Raw genomic sequence first — 17,357 nt, forward strand, 5'->3', positions numbered from 1 at the left:
CAGTGAGCAGGTGCTTGGACAGGTCCCTCACTGTCTCTCAGAAAAAAGCAGAAAAAAGTGTGTTCCTGCCCAAGTGCTAGCCAGCACCTCTGCCACTCAGTGCCACCTTCCTGCACTGCAAAGACCTTCTCAGCCCAGAGTTACCATCTTGACATCCTCTCCAACTACTTGTGTCTCTGCAGCGGGAGCAGATGCAGTGAAGGACCTGAACGAGCCCTTAGTCAATGCCACCATCTCCGTGTATATGACCATCACATCCCAGCTGCTGCCCACACCAGCAAAGTCACATTACACCTTCAACCTGAGAGACCTCTCAAAGGTGTTCCAGGGCATGCTCATGGCTGAGCCTGGCAAGGTTGAGGTAAGTACTCCCATCAGCACAGCCCTGCCACCCAGGGCAAGACCAGAACTCACAGAATCACAGAATCACTGGGTTGGAAGAGACCTTCAAGATCAAATCCAACACAGCCCCAACACCTCAACTAAACCATGGCACCAAGTGCCACATCCAGTCTTCTTTTAAACACATCCAGGGATGGGGACTCCACTTGTCCCCAGCCAGATCATTCCAGTACTTTATCACCCTTTCTGTAAAAATTTTTTTCCTAATATCCAACCTATATTTCCCTTGGCACAGCTTAAGACTGTGTCCTCTGGTTCTGTCAGTGCTGCCTGGAGAAAGAGACCAACCTCACCTGAGTACAGCCACTTTTCAGGAAGTTGTAGAGATTGATAAGGTCACCCCCGAGTCTTCTTTCCTCCAGCCTAAACACCCCCAGCTCCCTCAGTGGTTCCTCACAGGGTTTGTGTTCCCAGCCCCTCTCCAGCCTCGTTGTCCCCTCTGGATGTGCTTGAGTGTCCCAACATCTTTCCCAAACTGAGGGGCCAGAACTGGACACAGCACTCGAGGTGTGACCCCACCAGTGCCAGGTACAGGGACAGAATGACCTCCCTGCTCCTGCTGCCCACACTGTTCCTGACACAGGCCAGGAGCCATTGGCCTTCTTGGCCACCAGGGCACACTGCTGGCTCATGTTCAGCCGGCTGTGACCAGCACCCCCAGGTCCCTTTCTGCCTGGGCACTGTCCAGCCACTCTGTCCCCAGCCTGTAGCATTGCAGGGGGTTATTGTGACCAAAGTGCAGGACTGGGCACTTGGACTTACTAAACTTCATCCTGTTGGACTCTGCCCATCCATCCAACCATTCCAGATCTCTCTGCAGAGCCCTCCTATCTTCCAACAGATGGACACACGCTCCCAGCCTAGTGTCATCTGCAAATTTATTAATTTACTCAATGCCCTCATCCATGTCATCAGTAAAAATATTAGATAGGACTGGCCCTAGCACAGACCCCTGAGGGACACCACTGGTGACTGAAATGTTCTAGGTGAGGCCTCATTCACAGGCCTGCAAACAGGCTGCAATTTCCCATTGAAGATGCATTTTGGTATTGCTCAAGGGGTGTGGTAGCCTCCCCTTTGGCTATTGCCTGGTACCAGTAGCAGGCAGATGTCCCCTTCATCACAGTCCTTCCTTGGCAGGTGAGTGGCCACAGGGAGTCAGTAGGACACAGACCATCCATTCAGGGCTAGATGGAGCCATGGGGGATCAGACAGGGACCAAGTAGGGGCAGAGGTGTTGTCCTGTTATCTGCTTCTACCCCTTCAGCTCTCCTGAGGACCTTGCTGTGGCTCCAGTCTGGCTAGTATAGAGACTGAATTATGACAGGAAGTACTTAGGATCCTAAGTTCTGTAGGTTCTGTGCTATCAGCCAAATGAAAGGATCTTTCAAAAAACACACAAGAAAATGGTACAAATTAAATCAAACTTGTGAAAGATAAGAACAAATAACATAAAATTTAAATATCTCAAAGAAAGCCCGACATATGGACAAATAGAGGGGGATAAACTGATGCTGTAATGAGCTCTCTGCAAAGCAGCTGTTTTGACAAGAGTTATTTTTGAGAGGAGAAGGGAAAGCAGCTTCCTCCACCCAGTTCTTTCTCTGCTCTAGTTGCCTTGTAATGGGAGTGGAGCTGGCCACATGCTGGGCAGGAACCAGCTTTGCTGACAACAATGCTCATAACACTTCTCTGCTTCTCTCATGGGGGCTGTTTTGCTGGGATTTCCTACCAGAACAAAGAGCAGCTGCTGAGATTGTGGTACCACGAGAGCTGCCGGGTCTTCCGTGATCGCTTGGTCAGTGACGAGGACCGCACCTGGTTTGACAACCTGATGACAGAGAAGATGGAGGAGTTTGGCACCACTTTTGAGGAGGTCGTTCCCACCCAGCTAGTTCTGTTTGGAGACTTCATGGAGCCACGTGCCAGTGTCAAAGTGTACCAAGCAATCGACAGCCAGGATAAGGTAAGGACCCTGGGAATCACGTTGGGAACTACGTTCACATCTTCTCAGTCTTCTACAAACAAGGGAAAACAGTAATAGTAACAATAGTGGTGCTTTAATTAGAGGCGTCTGAAACTACAAACCATCCCAGGGGTCTCCTGTGGAATCCTACCACATATATGAATAGTGGCTGTATTTGTTGTGATGGGCAGTTGAGGTGGAACAAGCTGTCTCTGCATTGCAATGCTAGAGGCAGCCTGCTATACCAAATCTCCCAAATGAGTCACACTTGGGACTGAAAAGTGAAATTTGCTGGAAAGAAATGGCACATTACCCCCAAACAATACTACTTTCACCATTAAAGACTTCACAATTGACCTTTACAAGTAATTAATGTTACTGCCAGACTCCCTGTTGGAGAAGATACTGGGAGTACTTGGATAGTGGTAATTAAGCAAAGGCAATGAGTGGTGCGTTTTGCACTCATTATCAGAAACAGATGATTATTCTGTTGTCTCTCCTCTTGTGATAGCTGTGTGACAAGGGCTGGTAATTAACTGAGCTTTCCAACCCGTTTTGTAGAGTAGGTAGGTCTGTCCCCCACCAAGGTGAGCACAGCTGAGACAGCCAGACAGAGAGGCAGCTGCACAGTTCCCAGTGATACACACAGGACTTAGGCAGGGATCTCAGTGCTGTATGAATTCCAGCTGGTGTTACTTTCCCAGCTTCACAGTGATATTGCTGAGGGGGTAGGATCCAATCCCAGATGTCTTCATGCATCATCTCCTTCTCTGGTCTGAGGGTGCTGTTGAAGAGAGCTCTGGGAAGGGCAAGAGAAACTGCTCCTGCAGCTATTCCATGTGATGGCTGGACTGGGAGAGGAGTGTACTCATCTACAGTCAGTGTTGTTTTCTTCCCCAGCACCTATGCTTTCCAGCCAGAATCCTAACCACAGGATTCAGCAGCAGGCAGTGGCCAGCTGTAGAGCAAGGAAACTAGCCCAGAGGGAGGCCCTGGAGCAGTATGGATCAGGCAGCCATAAGCTCTTTTATTTTGAACTACACCCTGCTGTTTCTCGAGGTAAACAGCACAGTTGGGAAACAGCAGACTGTAGTCACTTGCCTGAGTTAGTTTAAGGTCACCATTGAGCAGCTGCTGCCACCACCACTAACTAAATTCAGCCCATCCAATGGCAGTTCCTTAGGAGCCCAGAGGAGAGCTGCTCCCAGACTCTGATAAGCACCAGGCTCTGCCCTGCCCTGCTCCTGGCTGTGCCGGCAGACAGTAACCACACACACACAATTGCTTTTGTCTGGTAGCCACAACTGAGTGTTTCTGCCCACAGCTGAAGCTGGTGATTGAGGAATACCTGGAGGAGTACAATCAGAGCAAGACCCCAGAGCTGAAGCTTGTGCTGTTCATGGATGCCATTCAGCACATCTGCCGAATCAGCCGGATCCTGCGGCAGGCTCCGGGGAATGCTCTTCTCCTGGGGGTTGGGGGAAGTGGGAGACAGTCGCTCACCAGACTGGCATCTCACATGTAAGTAAAGCACTCCCACCTATGCATGTAATGGGGAGCAGCTCCATTGGGGCTGCCTTCACAGAATCTCTGCCCTTCTCACTGCCAGTTACATGTTTTTCTGGCTGCTGACTCCTCAAATGAGTCAAGAGCTAGGACTCAGTTAACATGCACATCTGCACTGGGTTTCTGGCTAGCTCAGGTATCTCTGCTTTGTGTGAAACATGCTCCTGGGTTGGTGGCTGTCCTTGGTGCACAAGGACAAACGTGTGCTCGGGATTCACTGTAGAACAACTTGCTTGAGTCCTTTCACCCTGAGTCCACAAGACATACTGGGAATTGACAGAAGAGAATGTTTTAATTTGATCTAACTCCGCAGGTTTCTTTTTCCATTAGGGCAGAATATGAATGTTTCCAGATTGAACTGTCCAAAAATTATGGCATGACTGAATGGCGAGAGGATGTGAGGAAGATCATGATGATGGCAGGCCTTCAAAATCTACCCAAGACCTTCCTCTTTGTAGACACACAGGTACAGGACTATTAGCATGGTGGATTCCATCTCAAAAGGAGTAAGAAACACATCTCTGAGGTCAATAAATTCCCCTACAGGGTATTAAGGAACTTGACAAAACCAGACACAACTTGAATTTCTTCAGTAGCCCATATTCATCATCTTATAAAATAGCCCCAGGGAAACTAGAGGTGGTGCATTTATTGCTAGAGGGTCTGTAGAGCTGTCTGTGAGTGGGTGGATTCTTCTCTTGCTGAAGGAAGCTTCCTTCAGCTCCATCCAAAGGTTTGGTGGGTACATAGATTTTAGCTGTCTGAAACTAAGCAGTACTGGCCACTGATATTGGAAGTCCTAAGTAAAATGATTCTTTCCCTTTTCAAAAAGAGAGTAGATTTAGGACCTTACACCTGCTGGTTCCACAGGATAATGCTGGCTGTAAACTGTAACTTGCTAATGAGTAGGCCAATTTCCACTTCTGGAATCACAGTTATGTTCCCCATAGGCTTTTTTACTGCCTTCATTATCATAGGAACCATTCCCTTGTGGCAGAGCCCTAAGCAGTGAGATGAGCATCCGTCAAATGCTACTTGTTCTTGCAGCCTTTTGCCTGCAGTGAGAAGCATATGTGGGAGCAAAGGGGCCCAAGAGGATGCATTTAGTCAAGGAGATGGATGCTGTGTGTTTCTGATGTAGCAAAGGTGGAGAGGTGAATGTAGCACTGGAGGGAGATCATCCCACAGCCTGTGACACATCCCTACAATTACTCTGTCTCCCACATTGATAAGCTTTATTTTAATAATGAAGTGTTCTGTGCTGGAGGAATGAAGACCTGGAGCAACCAAGGTGTCTGGGGTCTTGCTGCAGAGGCAGGAAAAAAGAGCCTGAGCTCAATTTGTCTGTAAGGAGATGGGGAATGGACAGAAGGATGTTTGTTCTCAAACACATCCTCCTACCCCCAAAATGGCTGAAATATGGCTGTTTAATTGGAAGTGCTGGACAAGAATCAGGATGTGCCTTTCTGGAGCCAAATCATCACAAAAATTGTTTCTTATAACTGAGGCTGAGGGCTGTATTTATGCAGAAATTATCTCCATATCATGTGAGACATGACTGCCTTCTGACTTAAGAAACTGCTGTTTTTTGTGTTTGTTTTTTTTTTTACCATTCATTTTTAGATTAAAAATGAATCCTTCCTCGAAGATATCAACAACTTGCTCAACTCTGGTGACATTCCCAACATTTACAGTCCTGAGGAGCAAGACCAGATCATGACAGCTATGAAGCCCATTGTTCGAGACCTGGGGCAGCAGCCCACCAAAGCCAATTTGATGGCTGCATACGTGGCACGGGTTCGCAGCAATATCCACATGGTCCTGTGCATGAGGTACACTTCAGGCCTACACCTCCGTGCTTTTAATGCTAATTATTCCCTCCTTATCCTTTCCCTTCCATCACTGTGTAATGGGATCTTTATTTCCAAGCCCCAGTCCTTGGAGAAGGAGGGAGAATTGGAGTGTGGTTTGCATAACACCTTCCCCTAGGACTAGAATTTTTTTTTTTAACACTTTGCTGGTCTCAAGATGAAGTTTGCATTTTTAAAGGGTATGATTATGTGTGATTCAGATTAAACACAAGGTACCTCCTCCTCTCTGCACCACTGAGCCATTTGTTACAGACATATCTGGCTTGAATTTGGGGCTCAGTTGCTCATGTTTACTCGTTAATCCAATGCATAGTCCATAACCAGCTTGCTCCCTTGCAGGAGGGATACCAGAAGGTACAGGGCATTCTCAGTGCAAGAACAAGTAGAAAAATCAGGGCTATGGTTATAGTTTGGTGATGGAATCTCTGCACACACCTGCTTGAAATAAACTTCAGAGCACATTTATTTGTTATCCCTAGAGAAGCACCCATAAAATGTCACCCTACTACCCTCTTAATACTTCCAGAATATCCCAAGCCAAGGAAAGAGCTCAGACATGCACCTTTGGGCTCACAGCTCACTGCCTGAACTGCCATTCCCCTTTTCCTTCCTTCCCTGGGTGTATTTCTGTCCCTCTTGCTCCACAAAGTATCAGGGTGGCTCTGTGGAAGGAAAGGTATTGCGTCCTGTATGCAGAGCCAGCTGTAACACGTGTTCTGTGCACGCCTTGCCCTCAGCCCCATCGGAGAAGTGTTCCGTGCTCGCCTGAGGCAGTTCCCCTCTCTCGTGAACTGCTGCACCATTGACTGGTTCAATGAGTGGCCTGCTGAAGCCCTGCAGAGCGTTGCCTCCTCCTTCCTGAGTGAGCTCCCACTCCTTGGCAGCGGCAATGAGGACATCAGCGGGATGGTACGTGCCACACGCGGGAATGCTCTGCTCCCGTGTGTTCAGTGTGCTGTGTCTCTGCATGCACCAAGACAACAGCGCAGGGCACGCCTTCAGAATTGTCCTACCCTGCAGCAGAAATGTTCCACGGCAGGATCATTCAAATGCAGAGCTGCATTTGAACTGTCTTGGCCATTTGTCAGCCCTCTGTGGCACTAAAGCCCCCACACACATAAGCTCTGCTGTGACTGTATAGTTTGGTTCTTCATAAGCACCTTGTGCACTCTCTGGGCATCACATAGATTTGCCTTTCACATGTTAAGTACTGAATGTTTCTTTCCTTTGTTTCCTTTCCCCTTGTAGATTCAAGTGTGTGTAGCAATCCACCTGAGTGTGGCAAAGAAGTGCCAGTTGTTCCTAGCAGAACTGGGCAGACACAATTATATCACTCCCAAAAGCTACCTGGAGTTCCTCAGCATCTTCAGTTCCCTCATTGGAAAGAAGCAACAGGAACTGAAGACAGCCAAGAACAGGATGCAAAGTGGCCTAGACAAGGTTTGTCCCTTATACCCAAGAAAGTTTTGGGGCCACCCCTTACACATTCTGAGCAGCATATTTATAGGTGCAAAGGTGCAGTGAGATGTCCTACACATGTCCTGTGCAACAGGAAAAAACTCAGGCTAAAATAAGTGAGAACTATGCTTTCTGCCAGAGCCAGGCTTTCTGAAGGTCTGAGTCTGTAACAGCTCTAAAAGAATAATGATCCCCAGTCTTTGGGGACCACAGACCTCTGTGTAGCTCAGCTCTCAGGATGTTTCTTATTAACCTTGAAATTGAAAGCCCTCTAACAGAAACATTGTTCTGCTGCCTCATTGCCACGAGCTTATGAAGTAATGCCCAACATGTGCAGGCAACATTAGCACTGCTGGTTATAAGCACACCACAGTGTCAGATTGTTGCTTAAGCAGGAACCAGGGCTAGACCTGTGCTTTGCACAGCCCAATGCTTGGCAGAGAGCACCCTGCAGAGCAGCACAGCCCTTTCCCAGGGCTTTCCATGGCTGCTGCCCCTGCCCTTAACTCTGCTTTGCTCCCATAGCTCCTGCGAACAGCAGAGGATGTAGCGAAGATGCAGGAGGAGCTGGAGTCCTCCCGCCCTCTCCTGGCACAGGCAGCCAAGGACACCGAGGCAACCATCGAACAGATAAAGGTACTGCTGCTGGGCAGCCCTGCACTGTCTAACTCTGCTCAGACTGGACACAGGCTGAAGGGGCCAGGGATTGTGCAAAATCCTGCTTGATCAGAGGTGAAAAGGGCTCAGATTGGCACGGCAGATATTTGTGCAGAGCTGCAGTGACAGCACAAGCTGCCTCCGGCTGGGGTCCTGCTCTGCTGCTGGTGAGCACCAGTTGTTGCAGAGGCAATGGCTCCCACTGTCTGAAAGCACCACCCAGGGTCAGTCAGCCGAGCTCCCAGACCCTTGCATGCACAGTCCAGCAACACTAACACAATCCTGAGGTGGCCTGAGCAGCTCCTTGTTGTGTTGAACAGGATCATTCCTCCACATCCCATCCCCAGGGAGCTGATCCAGCTGCAAACTGCCCCCCAAACCTCAAGAACCATCACACAGTCACTCAAGCCACTTCAGAAGAAGGAACTGTTCTGTGTTGGCTGTCACTGCCTTCTCTCCTTGTGTTCCTCCCTGCCTGTCTCCTGCTGTGGGGTGGCCACATGGGGACAGTGAACAGGGACACTAATATACAGCTCTGCATGCAGAGTGGAAAGAGTCTGCAACCACCTCAATTCCCACACAGCAGATAAGGATTTGATTATATTCCACATTATGCCTCCTGGTAGTGTTTTAACCCTTGGGGTATGCAGAAGTGGCAGTTTTAGAAACAAACCCCTAAGCATATCTATCTTTCTGTTCCTCCATCTCCCTACAAATTTGCATACCTATGCATCCTCTACTTGTGCCAATAGGAAAATGGGCAGAGCAGCTAATTCCTGCAAGACTAACATCATTTCAGGCACAGCCAGAGCTGGAGCTTGTGGATGGTTTATACAAAAACCTTCTCCCAGTATGGTGCAGGAAGGGCATCCCCTGCAGCAGTTAGGTCCCTGAGGTCTGCTGGAAGAAGACACACAAGCTGCCAGGACAGCTGTAATCTTTCCTAGCAGTGCCAAGCCAAGCTCTGCCTCCAGCACCCTTCTGAGGCTGTTTCTGTTGCAGGTGGACACAGCTGTGGCTGAGAAGACAAGAAGTGCTGTGCAGGCTGAGGAGGCAAAGGCCAATGAGAAAGCTCAGACAGCCCAAGCCATTGCAGATGATGCTCAGAAGGACTTGGCTGAAGCCCTCCCAGCCCTGGATGCTGCTCTTGCCAGCCTGAAGAACCTCAACAGAAATGATGTTACAGAGGTAACTGTGTCAAGGGAGAGGGTGGCAGAGGTTGGTCTGGTCAAGGACAGCATCTCCTTGCAGCAATTCCCTTTCAATAGGCTTGCAATATCCCCAGTCTTTTCCTCCATCCATCCCCTGGGCAGCTTCTCACCTGGGAGCTTCTCACCTTCACTCCTTCAGATGCAAATTGAAGGGCAGAAAGGCAGTGAGTGGCCCCTGGGTGTTTCCAGCATGTCCTGGAGAAGCTGTGGAGGAGGGCTCAGTCCACATACCTGTCCACAGGGGTAGGCAGCAGGTACAAGCAACCCCAGGTAGTGACTGTACAACCCAGGGACAGAGCTGGCAGCACCCTGAACCTGCAGGCTCTTTGAAAAGGGATCCACCACAGGCAGAGAAGAGGCAGCAGGCTGAATTCAAGGAACACTGGCTTGAAATAGGTAGTGAGAGAAAGAAAGGTGATTCTGAACCTGCAAGCATCACAGCCAAGACAGCACACTCAACAGATTTCACCACACAGGGAGAGGCTTATTGCTCTGCAGTTGTGAGTAACAGACCTTTTTATTCTCCCAAAAACACACCAAACCCCTTTCCTCAGAAAGTGGGGAAAGACACAGACAGTGTTGGTCCACTTGCCCCCAGCACCCATCCTCTTGTAGAGCTGCCACAAGAAGTGTCTTGTCTGTGCAAGGCTTCCAATGCCACAAGGTGCATAAATTTCTTACACATCATCTAAACCGGCCTCCAGAAACTCTGTATTTAAGGATTAAGTCCCTAGTTTCTTTTAAATCCAGCTGCCAGGTCATGACCCAAGTAACATGTCACCAGAGCAGAGACCACCAGGATGTGCTCCGAGTCCAGCATTAAGGACCCAGCCCAACCAAAAGAGGACACCACTACTGTGGCAGGGAGCAAGGATCCTTTTGACCTACTCCTTTCCATAGGGCAGCTCCCTCTGGGGTCCCTTGGAGGAAGCTGCTGCCTGCTTCTCCAGCCCCTCCACCTCCTCCCTCAGCCGGGCCTCATGGCAGTAAAAATTCACGTAAAGGCTGCGCTCTGCCTGCAGGCCGGGGCTCTCCAGAGACCTGCGCTTCACCTCCAGGTCACTCAGGAGGTCTGCCAGCTTCTGGTAGAGGTCATCCTCCATGACAGACAATTGGTTCATCAGCTCAGAGAGCTCCTAAGGGGCAGAGCCCAAACTCATGTGAACATGGAGAAATAAGGGGATCTTCCTAATGCCTGTGGAACAGCTCAGCCCCCCAGCTCTGGCCTCCAAACCCTCCCAATCCAAGGAGCAGAGGTGGCTTAATGGGACACCTTGCCTAAGGCACCCTAGTCTCAACACTGAGCAGCACATTTGAGACACAGTGAGAATCACCTTTGTCCCACAGCCAGCCACTGCCTCACTGGAGGGTTTTTGGGACAAGGCAAGGATCAGGCCAAGCTCCCCTCCCGCCCTGTGGCTGAGGGGCAGCGAGGTGTCCCCCCTGCACCCAGGGAGGATGGCAGAGGGCCCCAGTGCTGACCTGCTGCCACCCAGCAGGGCCCAGGGGAGGGGAGCGCTGCCTTACCGGCAAGGAGAGCTGCAGCTGGTTGGAGCTGCTGTACACCTGGTGATAGAGCACTTCCATGGAGGACTCCAGGCCAGACACCTGGGGCATAGGAGCTTCCAGCTGGGCTTCCAGTGCCCTCTTGTCCTGAACCAGCTGGGACCACTTGGATGCCAAGGCTGCATAGCTGCGGAAGGGCTGCTTCTTCTGATCTTTCCCCATCAGCATGTCCCAGAACCTGTGAGAGGGGACAACCAGCCAGAGCTGTGAGGCAGCACCAGTAGTGAGCAAGAACAGGGCTCTGAGGCTGTTGTGCACTGTAAGACTGGGATGCAAGCTGATGTGTGTCAGCAATGAGAAGACAGCCACTCCTGGTGAGTATCCCATGTCATGGAGCTCTAGGAGGGTACCATAAAGGAGCAGGCTGGCTCAAGAGCCAGTGTGGGATTTCTCTTTGGCAGACACCAGCACCAGCTATTCCAAAACTGTGTGGGGAAGACTGAGAAGACCCAGTCAATGCATGACACCTAGTCAGAGAAAGGTTTTGCTCTAAGGAGCTTGTGGTTTCTTGTGGCCCAGTGCCCCTTCTCCATGGCTGAGGACTTGTCTCTGCACTCTCTACCTTAATATTCTAGAAAAAACTTCTGTTCTCTGTACTCATTCCATTCTCCAAGCCCATACTATGCTTCATCAGAAAGAAGCAGATCTTGGGAATTTCACACCACCATGGAGTCACAGTGGCTCTGCACCAGCAGAAGAGCACTGCTAGTCTATCTGGTAGCTTGGGTCTGCTGCCTGTCTCGGCCATTCCCACACCACTGTCCCCACCTAGTTTGTTCTTCAAGCTTAGGCGCTTACCGTACAGCAGTGACGTCTTTGGGTTCTATCCATTTGTGTGGATGAACCTTCTGGGAGGGCCTGGCACCTCTGAAGTGGATCTGCTGCTTCTGCAGCCTGGTCTGGGATTCCCTCGTGACTGTTTTGATCTTCTCCAGCCAAGCAACCTTCTGTTCCAGCTCCTTTCTCTCCCATTTTAGCTGGAGCTCCAGCAGGTCCAGGTGCCTTTGCTGGCTCAAGAGACATGCAGCCACCTGCTCCTGCCTCCTGGCAGTGTTCTGGAGCCGGGCGACTTCCAGGCTGAAGAGCTTGTGCAGGATGGGCAGGCAGAGGCAGCGGGCCTCTGCCTGCAGCAGGGGCAGCAGCTGGTGTGTCAGAGCGTGGCTGATGTCAGACTGCAGGGCGTGAACCTCCCTCTGCAGCACGGCATCCTGGCTCTGGAGCTTGGCCTCCACGGCCTGCTGTGCAGGGGACACAGACAGCCTGGTGACACGGCGCTGCCTGGCTCTGCCACCCCCTCCCAGCTTGTCAGCTGTGCTCCTGTGGTCAGCAGGACCACATAGGATGGTGGAGGAATGGGGGCACTGGCCTATCTGCTTATCCTCAAGAGCTTCCAGAGTCCTCTGGGCGCACTCCAGCGCAGCACGGGCACCTTCCACTTTTGCTGCTGTGACTATAACCTCCCTCTGGGCACAGATATGTGCTGTCTCTATTTGGCCCAGCTCCTTCCAGAAGCTGTCTTGGTCCTCCAGCAGCTCATCTTCATCAGTCCCAAGACTTTTTGGCATTGTTGTTTTCTTGGTGTCCCTTCTCTCTGTGACTTTCTGGCTGCCATCTCTCTCCTCACTCTCCATGCTCAACATGTCTTTCTCATTCCCTCCCTCCACTAGGAGCTCTGCCTTTGAGCCTTGGACCAATTTTCCCTGGATTGGTGGTGCCACTCCCCGCAGTGTTTTTGTGCATTCTTGATAAGGAGCTCCTCTTCTTTCTTCTGGTATTTCACAGTACGAGTCCATTTGTGTCTCAGCCTCCAGCCCTTCCTTCAGGGTGCTCTCTCCCTCTGCACTTGCTTCCCAAACATCTGGAGCCTGACCACTCTCTGGTAGGACGTGGTGGATGAAGCTCTCACATGCATCAGTGATCTGTTGTTGTTGCTTCAGATAAGGAGCAAGATCCATCTGGCACAGCAGTGTTGGCAGCTGGCCCATCCCCATGTTCTCAGGACACTCTGACACCTCCTTTGCAGCCTTGCTGACCTGGCTCAAGACAGCTGTGGTTTTGAGTATCTTTGCTTTCAAGTCCGTATGAGCCACCTTCAACTCCTGCTTCACCACTTTCTCCTCCTCCTCCAAATACTTCTGCTCCTGCTGCAGCTTGTTTGTCCAAGCCAACAGCTTCCTGTACCTCCAGAGCTGGAGGTCACGATGGTGCTTCAGCTCCTGGAGCTGCTGATGCAGGGCCTCTTCAGAGGGCCCCTCATCCACTATCGAGCTCGGGAGCTGCAGGACCGGGCAGCACTTCTGCAGGGCCTCCTCCGAGGCATCACCTTCCAGGATGGGTTTGCCTGCAGCCAGCAGGGCCTCGTAGGCCTCCACTTCAGCTGGGCTCAGCACGTTCTCCTCACCCACCGTGCTGCAGAACCACTCGAGGAACTGCTTTGCCTCAGGACAGTCAAAGAGCCACTCAAAGTCCTTCTCACAGAGGGTGTCTGCGTGGGGGTAGATCAGCCTCAGCTTTGCCATGAAGTCTGCTGCTCTGTTGACAGCGTCCAGTGGGAAGGCCTGGGAATACCTCCAGCTGAATATGGCAAGGATGGTCAGTATAGAAGGGAAAAAGCAGGAGTCATCCTCAGAGCTCCTGACACCCACAGTCATCCCAAGGGTGCTGCAGCAGCACTCCTAGGTGCCTGTTTGAGGGGAGACTCGAGCAGTCCCTCCACAAGTGCTGAAGACAGCTCATTGCTGTGGTGGGGTACAAGACAAATGGGAGACCACAGAACAAGGGAGAAAGCCTGCCTGTGTCCCATTTCCATACAGCCTTCTCCCTAGGACCATACAGATTTATCTCCTTTGCCAAAACATATTCAGCCCACAGGCACACTATTACTACAGTAGCAGAGCATGCTTTTTCAGCCTATGTTTAGTTTGCTCCGTGCCCTTTCTGATAACCAGTTCTGATGAATTTCCCCTTCAAATACCTCTTGTCCTTCCTGCCTCTGGTCCCAGTCTCCTCTGGCCCAGCTGAGGGAGGGATGAGCACCCCATCTCCCAGAGAATCAGGTTAATCCCCTGTTTTCCATTTGGGCTTTGCAGGTACGAGCCCTGCAACGGCCTCCCCCTGGTGTGAAGATTGTGATTGAAGCTGTCTGCATTATGCATGGAAAAAAGCCCAAAAAGGTGGCAGGAGAAAAGATAGGCACCAAGGTGGATGATTACTGGGAGCCAGGCAGGGCCCTTCTCCAGGACCCAGTGCAGTTCCTGAACAGCCTGTATGATTATGATAAGGTAAGCAGTGGCAGAAGGGAGCTGTGATTGGGATCAAGTATTGCCTCACAGATATTCTTCTCACAGCAGTGACAAATTGAGCTCCTTGTGGGCAACACCCTTCAGCACCACCAAGGACAAGAGTATATTTGGGCTGGAAGCCCTCATGTGAGTTGGGTGCACTGTATTGCCTTGGGCAATGGGCCCCAGACACACAAGTCTTCACATTCTGTCCCCCTGCTCTTTTGTGGGGAGGAGCTAGATAGAAGTGGGAAAGGATATACCCAATCCCACAGTTGTGGGAAAGGATTTACCCAATCCCACAGTTGTGGCTCCAAGACCTCAACATGCAGTGATTTGATTCCTTTTGCTCCAGTGTGATGCCTTGACCATCCTGTCACATCCTGGGATGCTGCTACCTTTGAGGGAAGCCCTTAGGAGATAATTGATGAGCATGCTAGAGATCTGACTGAGGACAGTCTCCTTCTCTCGCACTGTTCTCTGCAGGACAACATTCCAGACAGTGTGATCAAGGCCATCCAGCCCTACATTGACAATGACGAGTTTCAGCCAGCTGCCATTGCCAAGGTCTCCAAAGCCTGTACCTCCATCTGCCAGTGGGTGCGTGCCATGCACAAGTACCACTTTGTGGCCAAGGTCGTGGAGCCCAAGCGGGTAAGGAACTGTGTGACCCAGCTGCCTTTGGTGTTCAGGAACACAGTACCAGCAGCTCCCTTCTGCAGGAGGTGCTGGGAATCACTGCATTCTGCAGGTCAGGATGTAATACCTTTGTCATCCAGGGATTGGATTGACCGAGATATTGAGATATCAGTAGCTAGCACTTATCAGCAAGAGCTTTTATGGGAAACCAACTCTTGCTTCAAGATCTCTGCCTTTTGGGGGAAGAGCCTGACCACATGCCCAACATACTCACTGTTTCCTTGTGCATCTCCCCAGCAAGCCTTGCGGGAGGCAGAGGAGGACCTGCGTGCCACCCAACTGATCCTTGACGAAGCTAAGCAACGCCTGAAGGAGGTTGAAGATGGCATTGCCACGCTGCAAGCCAAGTACGAGGCCTGCAAAGCCAATAAGGAGGAGCTGGAGAGGAAGTGTGAGCAGTGCCTGGAGAGATTGGCCCGTGCTGACGTGGTAAGGGACAGTGCTAGCTTCTGTCTGCTTATATGAGGAAACTCAGTTCCAGATCAAGCAGCACAGTGGTGAAAACATCCATGTGCCTGCAGCTCATAACAATCCTAGGCTGAAGATACTTGGCCTGATCTCAGCAGCTCAACAGGACTGGAAAGCTAAGCTAGCCAGGCACTGATGTAAAAAGCTGCTGTCCTCCTGTGCACAGCTTTCTCAGTTAACAATGGGTCTCCAGGACATCTGAGAGCAGCTCAGTAATCCTGGGCTTGAGTTCTTAAAGCCAAACAGAATTCAGAATATGTCAGGGGCCACCCCAACTTCTGGTCACTAAAGTCACCTGCAGCATTACCCAGAGAGCAGCAGGTCCAGGACACAAGGTTAGACCTCACAGCAGCTCTCACATGTGCATCTGATCCCACAGCTCATCAACAGCTTGGCTGATGAGAAGGTGCGCTGGCAGGACACTGTGGAGAGCCTGGATGACAAAATCAACAACAGCTCTGGGGACGTGCTGGTTGCAGCTGGCTTTGTGGCCTACCTGGGCCCTTTCACAGTAAGTGTGCAGTGGTCAGCACTCAGTTTGCAGCTCTGCTGTCCTGGCCAGGGAGAAAGGAATAGGACACAAGGGTGCAAGATCCCTCCAGGATCTCTCTCCACTTGTGCAAGAGGCTGCAGAGGGCCCATTTAAATGGGAACAGGAGGGTTTAGATACTCACAGCAGACTAGCTGCAACTTAAAGAAAGGCTGTGATGGTGTTTCTCATGGCAGGGAAACTACCGTGCAGCACTGTCCACGGAGTGGATGGAGGAGCTGGCTAAAAATGACATTCCTCACAGTGAGGATGCAAGCCTCATTAACACCCTTGGAGACCCCGTGGAAATCCGTTCCTGGCAGGCAAGTTTCAAAAAAACCCAAACCAAACAATACTTGAGGAAGAAGGGGCCTCAGGTGAAGACTAAAACAGTCAGCTCAGCACTCACCAGGATCCCCTGGACCAAAGGGGCAGGCCCCCACACCAAGCAGCTGGATAAAGGCCAAGTATTTCCACACTGCAGAACTGGAATTGCTGCCAGGACTGGGCAGCAGCAAAAAGGGCATCAGCCTTGATCTGTAAGGCTCGTCCTTTACAAACACCAGGCCCAGATCCAAGCTCTGGCCATAGCCTGCCCAAGCCTGACCCCACATCACAGCCCCATCCCAGGGCTTGGCTGCTGGCAGAGGTACCTTCACCACCATCCCCTGTCCACCCGCTGGGAGCTCTCAGGGGCCAGGGCAGCCAGGGTTTCTCTCTGGTCACCTATGTGCACTACCAGGTGTCCCAACAACTTTTTCTGCCCTGTTAGATTGCTGGTTTACCCAACGATGCCCTGTCTGTGGAGAATGGGGTAATAACCCGATTCTCCCTGCGCTGGAATCACTACATAGACCCACAAGGACAAGCAAACAAGTGGATCAAGAATCTGGTAAGAGCTGTGAGGAGGAAAGCCAGGTATGCCAAGATAGGGGAAACAGCTTTCTGTCAGGAGCTGTGCAGAGCAACCTCAGGCTTGGGGCTCTAGAGCTGCAAAGCCCCATGCTGTGCCAGCCCAACCTAAGCAGCACCAGACAGTCTCCACATCCACCTTCACCCCAGGTGGATTTCCCTTCTCAGGGAAAGCAGCACAGGGCAGGAAGAGCCCTCATGTAAGCAAGCAAGGCAGCAAGCAAACACATTCCCACTCTGATGGGTGTCCACTAACATTCTGGGAGCCTTCACCTCACAAAACAACACCAGCATCTCCCATAATGGTTTTCAGGTTTCAAGGACAGAGGGATCAGGGTGTCATTACCTGGCTGCTGAGTGCATTCCCTCCTGCCAAAGGGCTGAAAACACTGACCACCACCTTTAAAGGATCAGGCAGAAGCTGAGGCAGCTGCTTCTGCTTTTCTCCCTGAGAGCTTTTCCCACCCACCTGTTCTCACTTTGTAGGCTCTGCCCTGAATTAGCAGTGTGGGGCTCCAGAGAGGTGTGGCTCTGTGAAGGAGATTGTCCCTATTTACCCCCCCTTTTCTGCTACCTCATTGAGCTGTCTCTAGTGCCTGCTGATGTGGGATAAATTTGCCAAAATACCCAAAATCTAGCTGAGCAAGAAAAGATATTATTTCTGCTGTCCCAAGGAGCTAAATCAGACCAGTGAGAGGTGTACTGTGGACCAGAGCTGGATATGAAGGTGGCAGGACACCACAGAAACCCTGCCCTCACCTGCTGCCTTTC

At 51.1% G+C, this 17,357-nt stretch overlaps 2 protein-coding genes across 4 annotated transcripts in view; one reads left to right on the forward strand and one right to left on the reverse strand.

Annotated features, from left to right (window-relative positions):
• The window catches only part of DNAH1 (dynein axonemal heavy chain 1), a 72,052-nt gene that overhangs the window by 46,548 nt on the left and 8,147 nt on the right, over positions 1–17,357 (forward strand). For all 3 annotated transcript variants that reach the window (XM_064432475.1, XM_064432473.1, XM_064432474.1), the window contains exons 47-61: positions 183–361; positions 2,138–2,368; positions 3,693–3,889; positions 4,265–4,400; positions 5,558–5,766; positions 6,543–6,714; positions 7,054–7,245; positions 7,789–7,899; positions 8,923–9,108; positions 13,787–13,978; positions 14,465–14,632; positions 14,915–15,106; positions 15,525–15,656; positions 15,872–15,997; positions 16,447–16,566. In XM_064432475.1, the coding sequence (XP_064288545.1) occupies positions 183–361; positions 2,138–2,368; positions 3,693–3,889; positions 4,265–4,400; positions 5,558–5,766; positions 6,543–6,714; positions 7,054–7,245; positions 7,789–7,899; positions 8,923–9,108; positions 13,787–13,978; positions 14,465–14,632; positions 14,915–15,106; positions 15,525–15,656; positions 15,872–15,997; positions 16,447–16,566 (2,543 nt within the window). The remainder of the gene's footprint in view (positions 1–182; positions 362–2,137; positions 2,369–3,692; positions 3,890–4,264; positions 4,401–5,557; positions 5,767–6,542; positions 6,715–7,053; positions 7,246–7,788; positions 7,900–8,922; positions 9,109–13,786; positions 13,979–14,464; positions 14,633–14,914; positions 15,107–15,524; positions 15,657–15,871; positions 15,998–16,446; positions 16,567–17,357) is intronic.
• On the reverse strand, positions 9,625–17,286 carry LOC135307903 (HAUS augmin-like complex subunit 3). The gene is made up of 4 exons (XM_064432476.1): positions 16,933–17,286; positions 11,496–13,271; positions 10,659–10,875; positions 9,625–10,267 (listed from the first exon to the last, which is right to left on the reverse strand). The coding sequence occupies exons 1-4, from the start codon at positions 16,947–16,949 to the stop codon at positions 10,016–10,018; spliced, it is 2,262 nt and encodes a 753-aa protein (XP_064288546.1). The 5' UTR covers positions 16,950–17,286; the 3' UTR covers positions 9,625–10,015.

Source organism: Passer domesticus, chromosome 9 (assembly GCF_036417665.1).
Source record: "Passer domesticus isolate bPasDom1 chromosome 9, bPasDom1.hap1, whole genome shotgun sequence".
NCBI classification, from domain to species: domain Eukaryota; kingdom Metazoa; phylum Chordata; class Aves; order Passeriformes; family Passeridae; genus Passer; species Passer domesticus.

What these genes read in the sequence shown, in the direction of transcription:
- LOC135307903 (XM_064432476.1), bottom strand. An exon ending in AAAGACGTCACTGCTGTACG is followed by an intron (nt 10,876 to 11,495) that starts GTAAGCGCCTAA and finishes CCCCTCTCACAG; the next exon opens with GTTCTGGGACATGCTGATGG. An exon ending in AGCTGCAGCTCTCCTTGCCG is followed by an intron (nt 10,268 to 10,658) that starts GTAAGGCAGCGC and finishes TCTGCCCCTTAG; the next exon opens with GAGCTCTCTGAGCTGATGAA.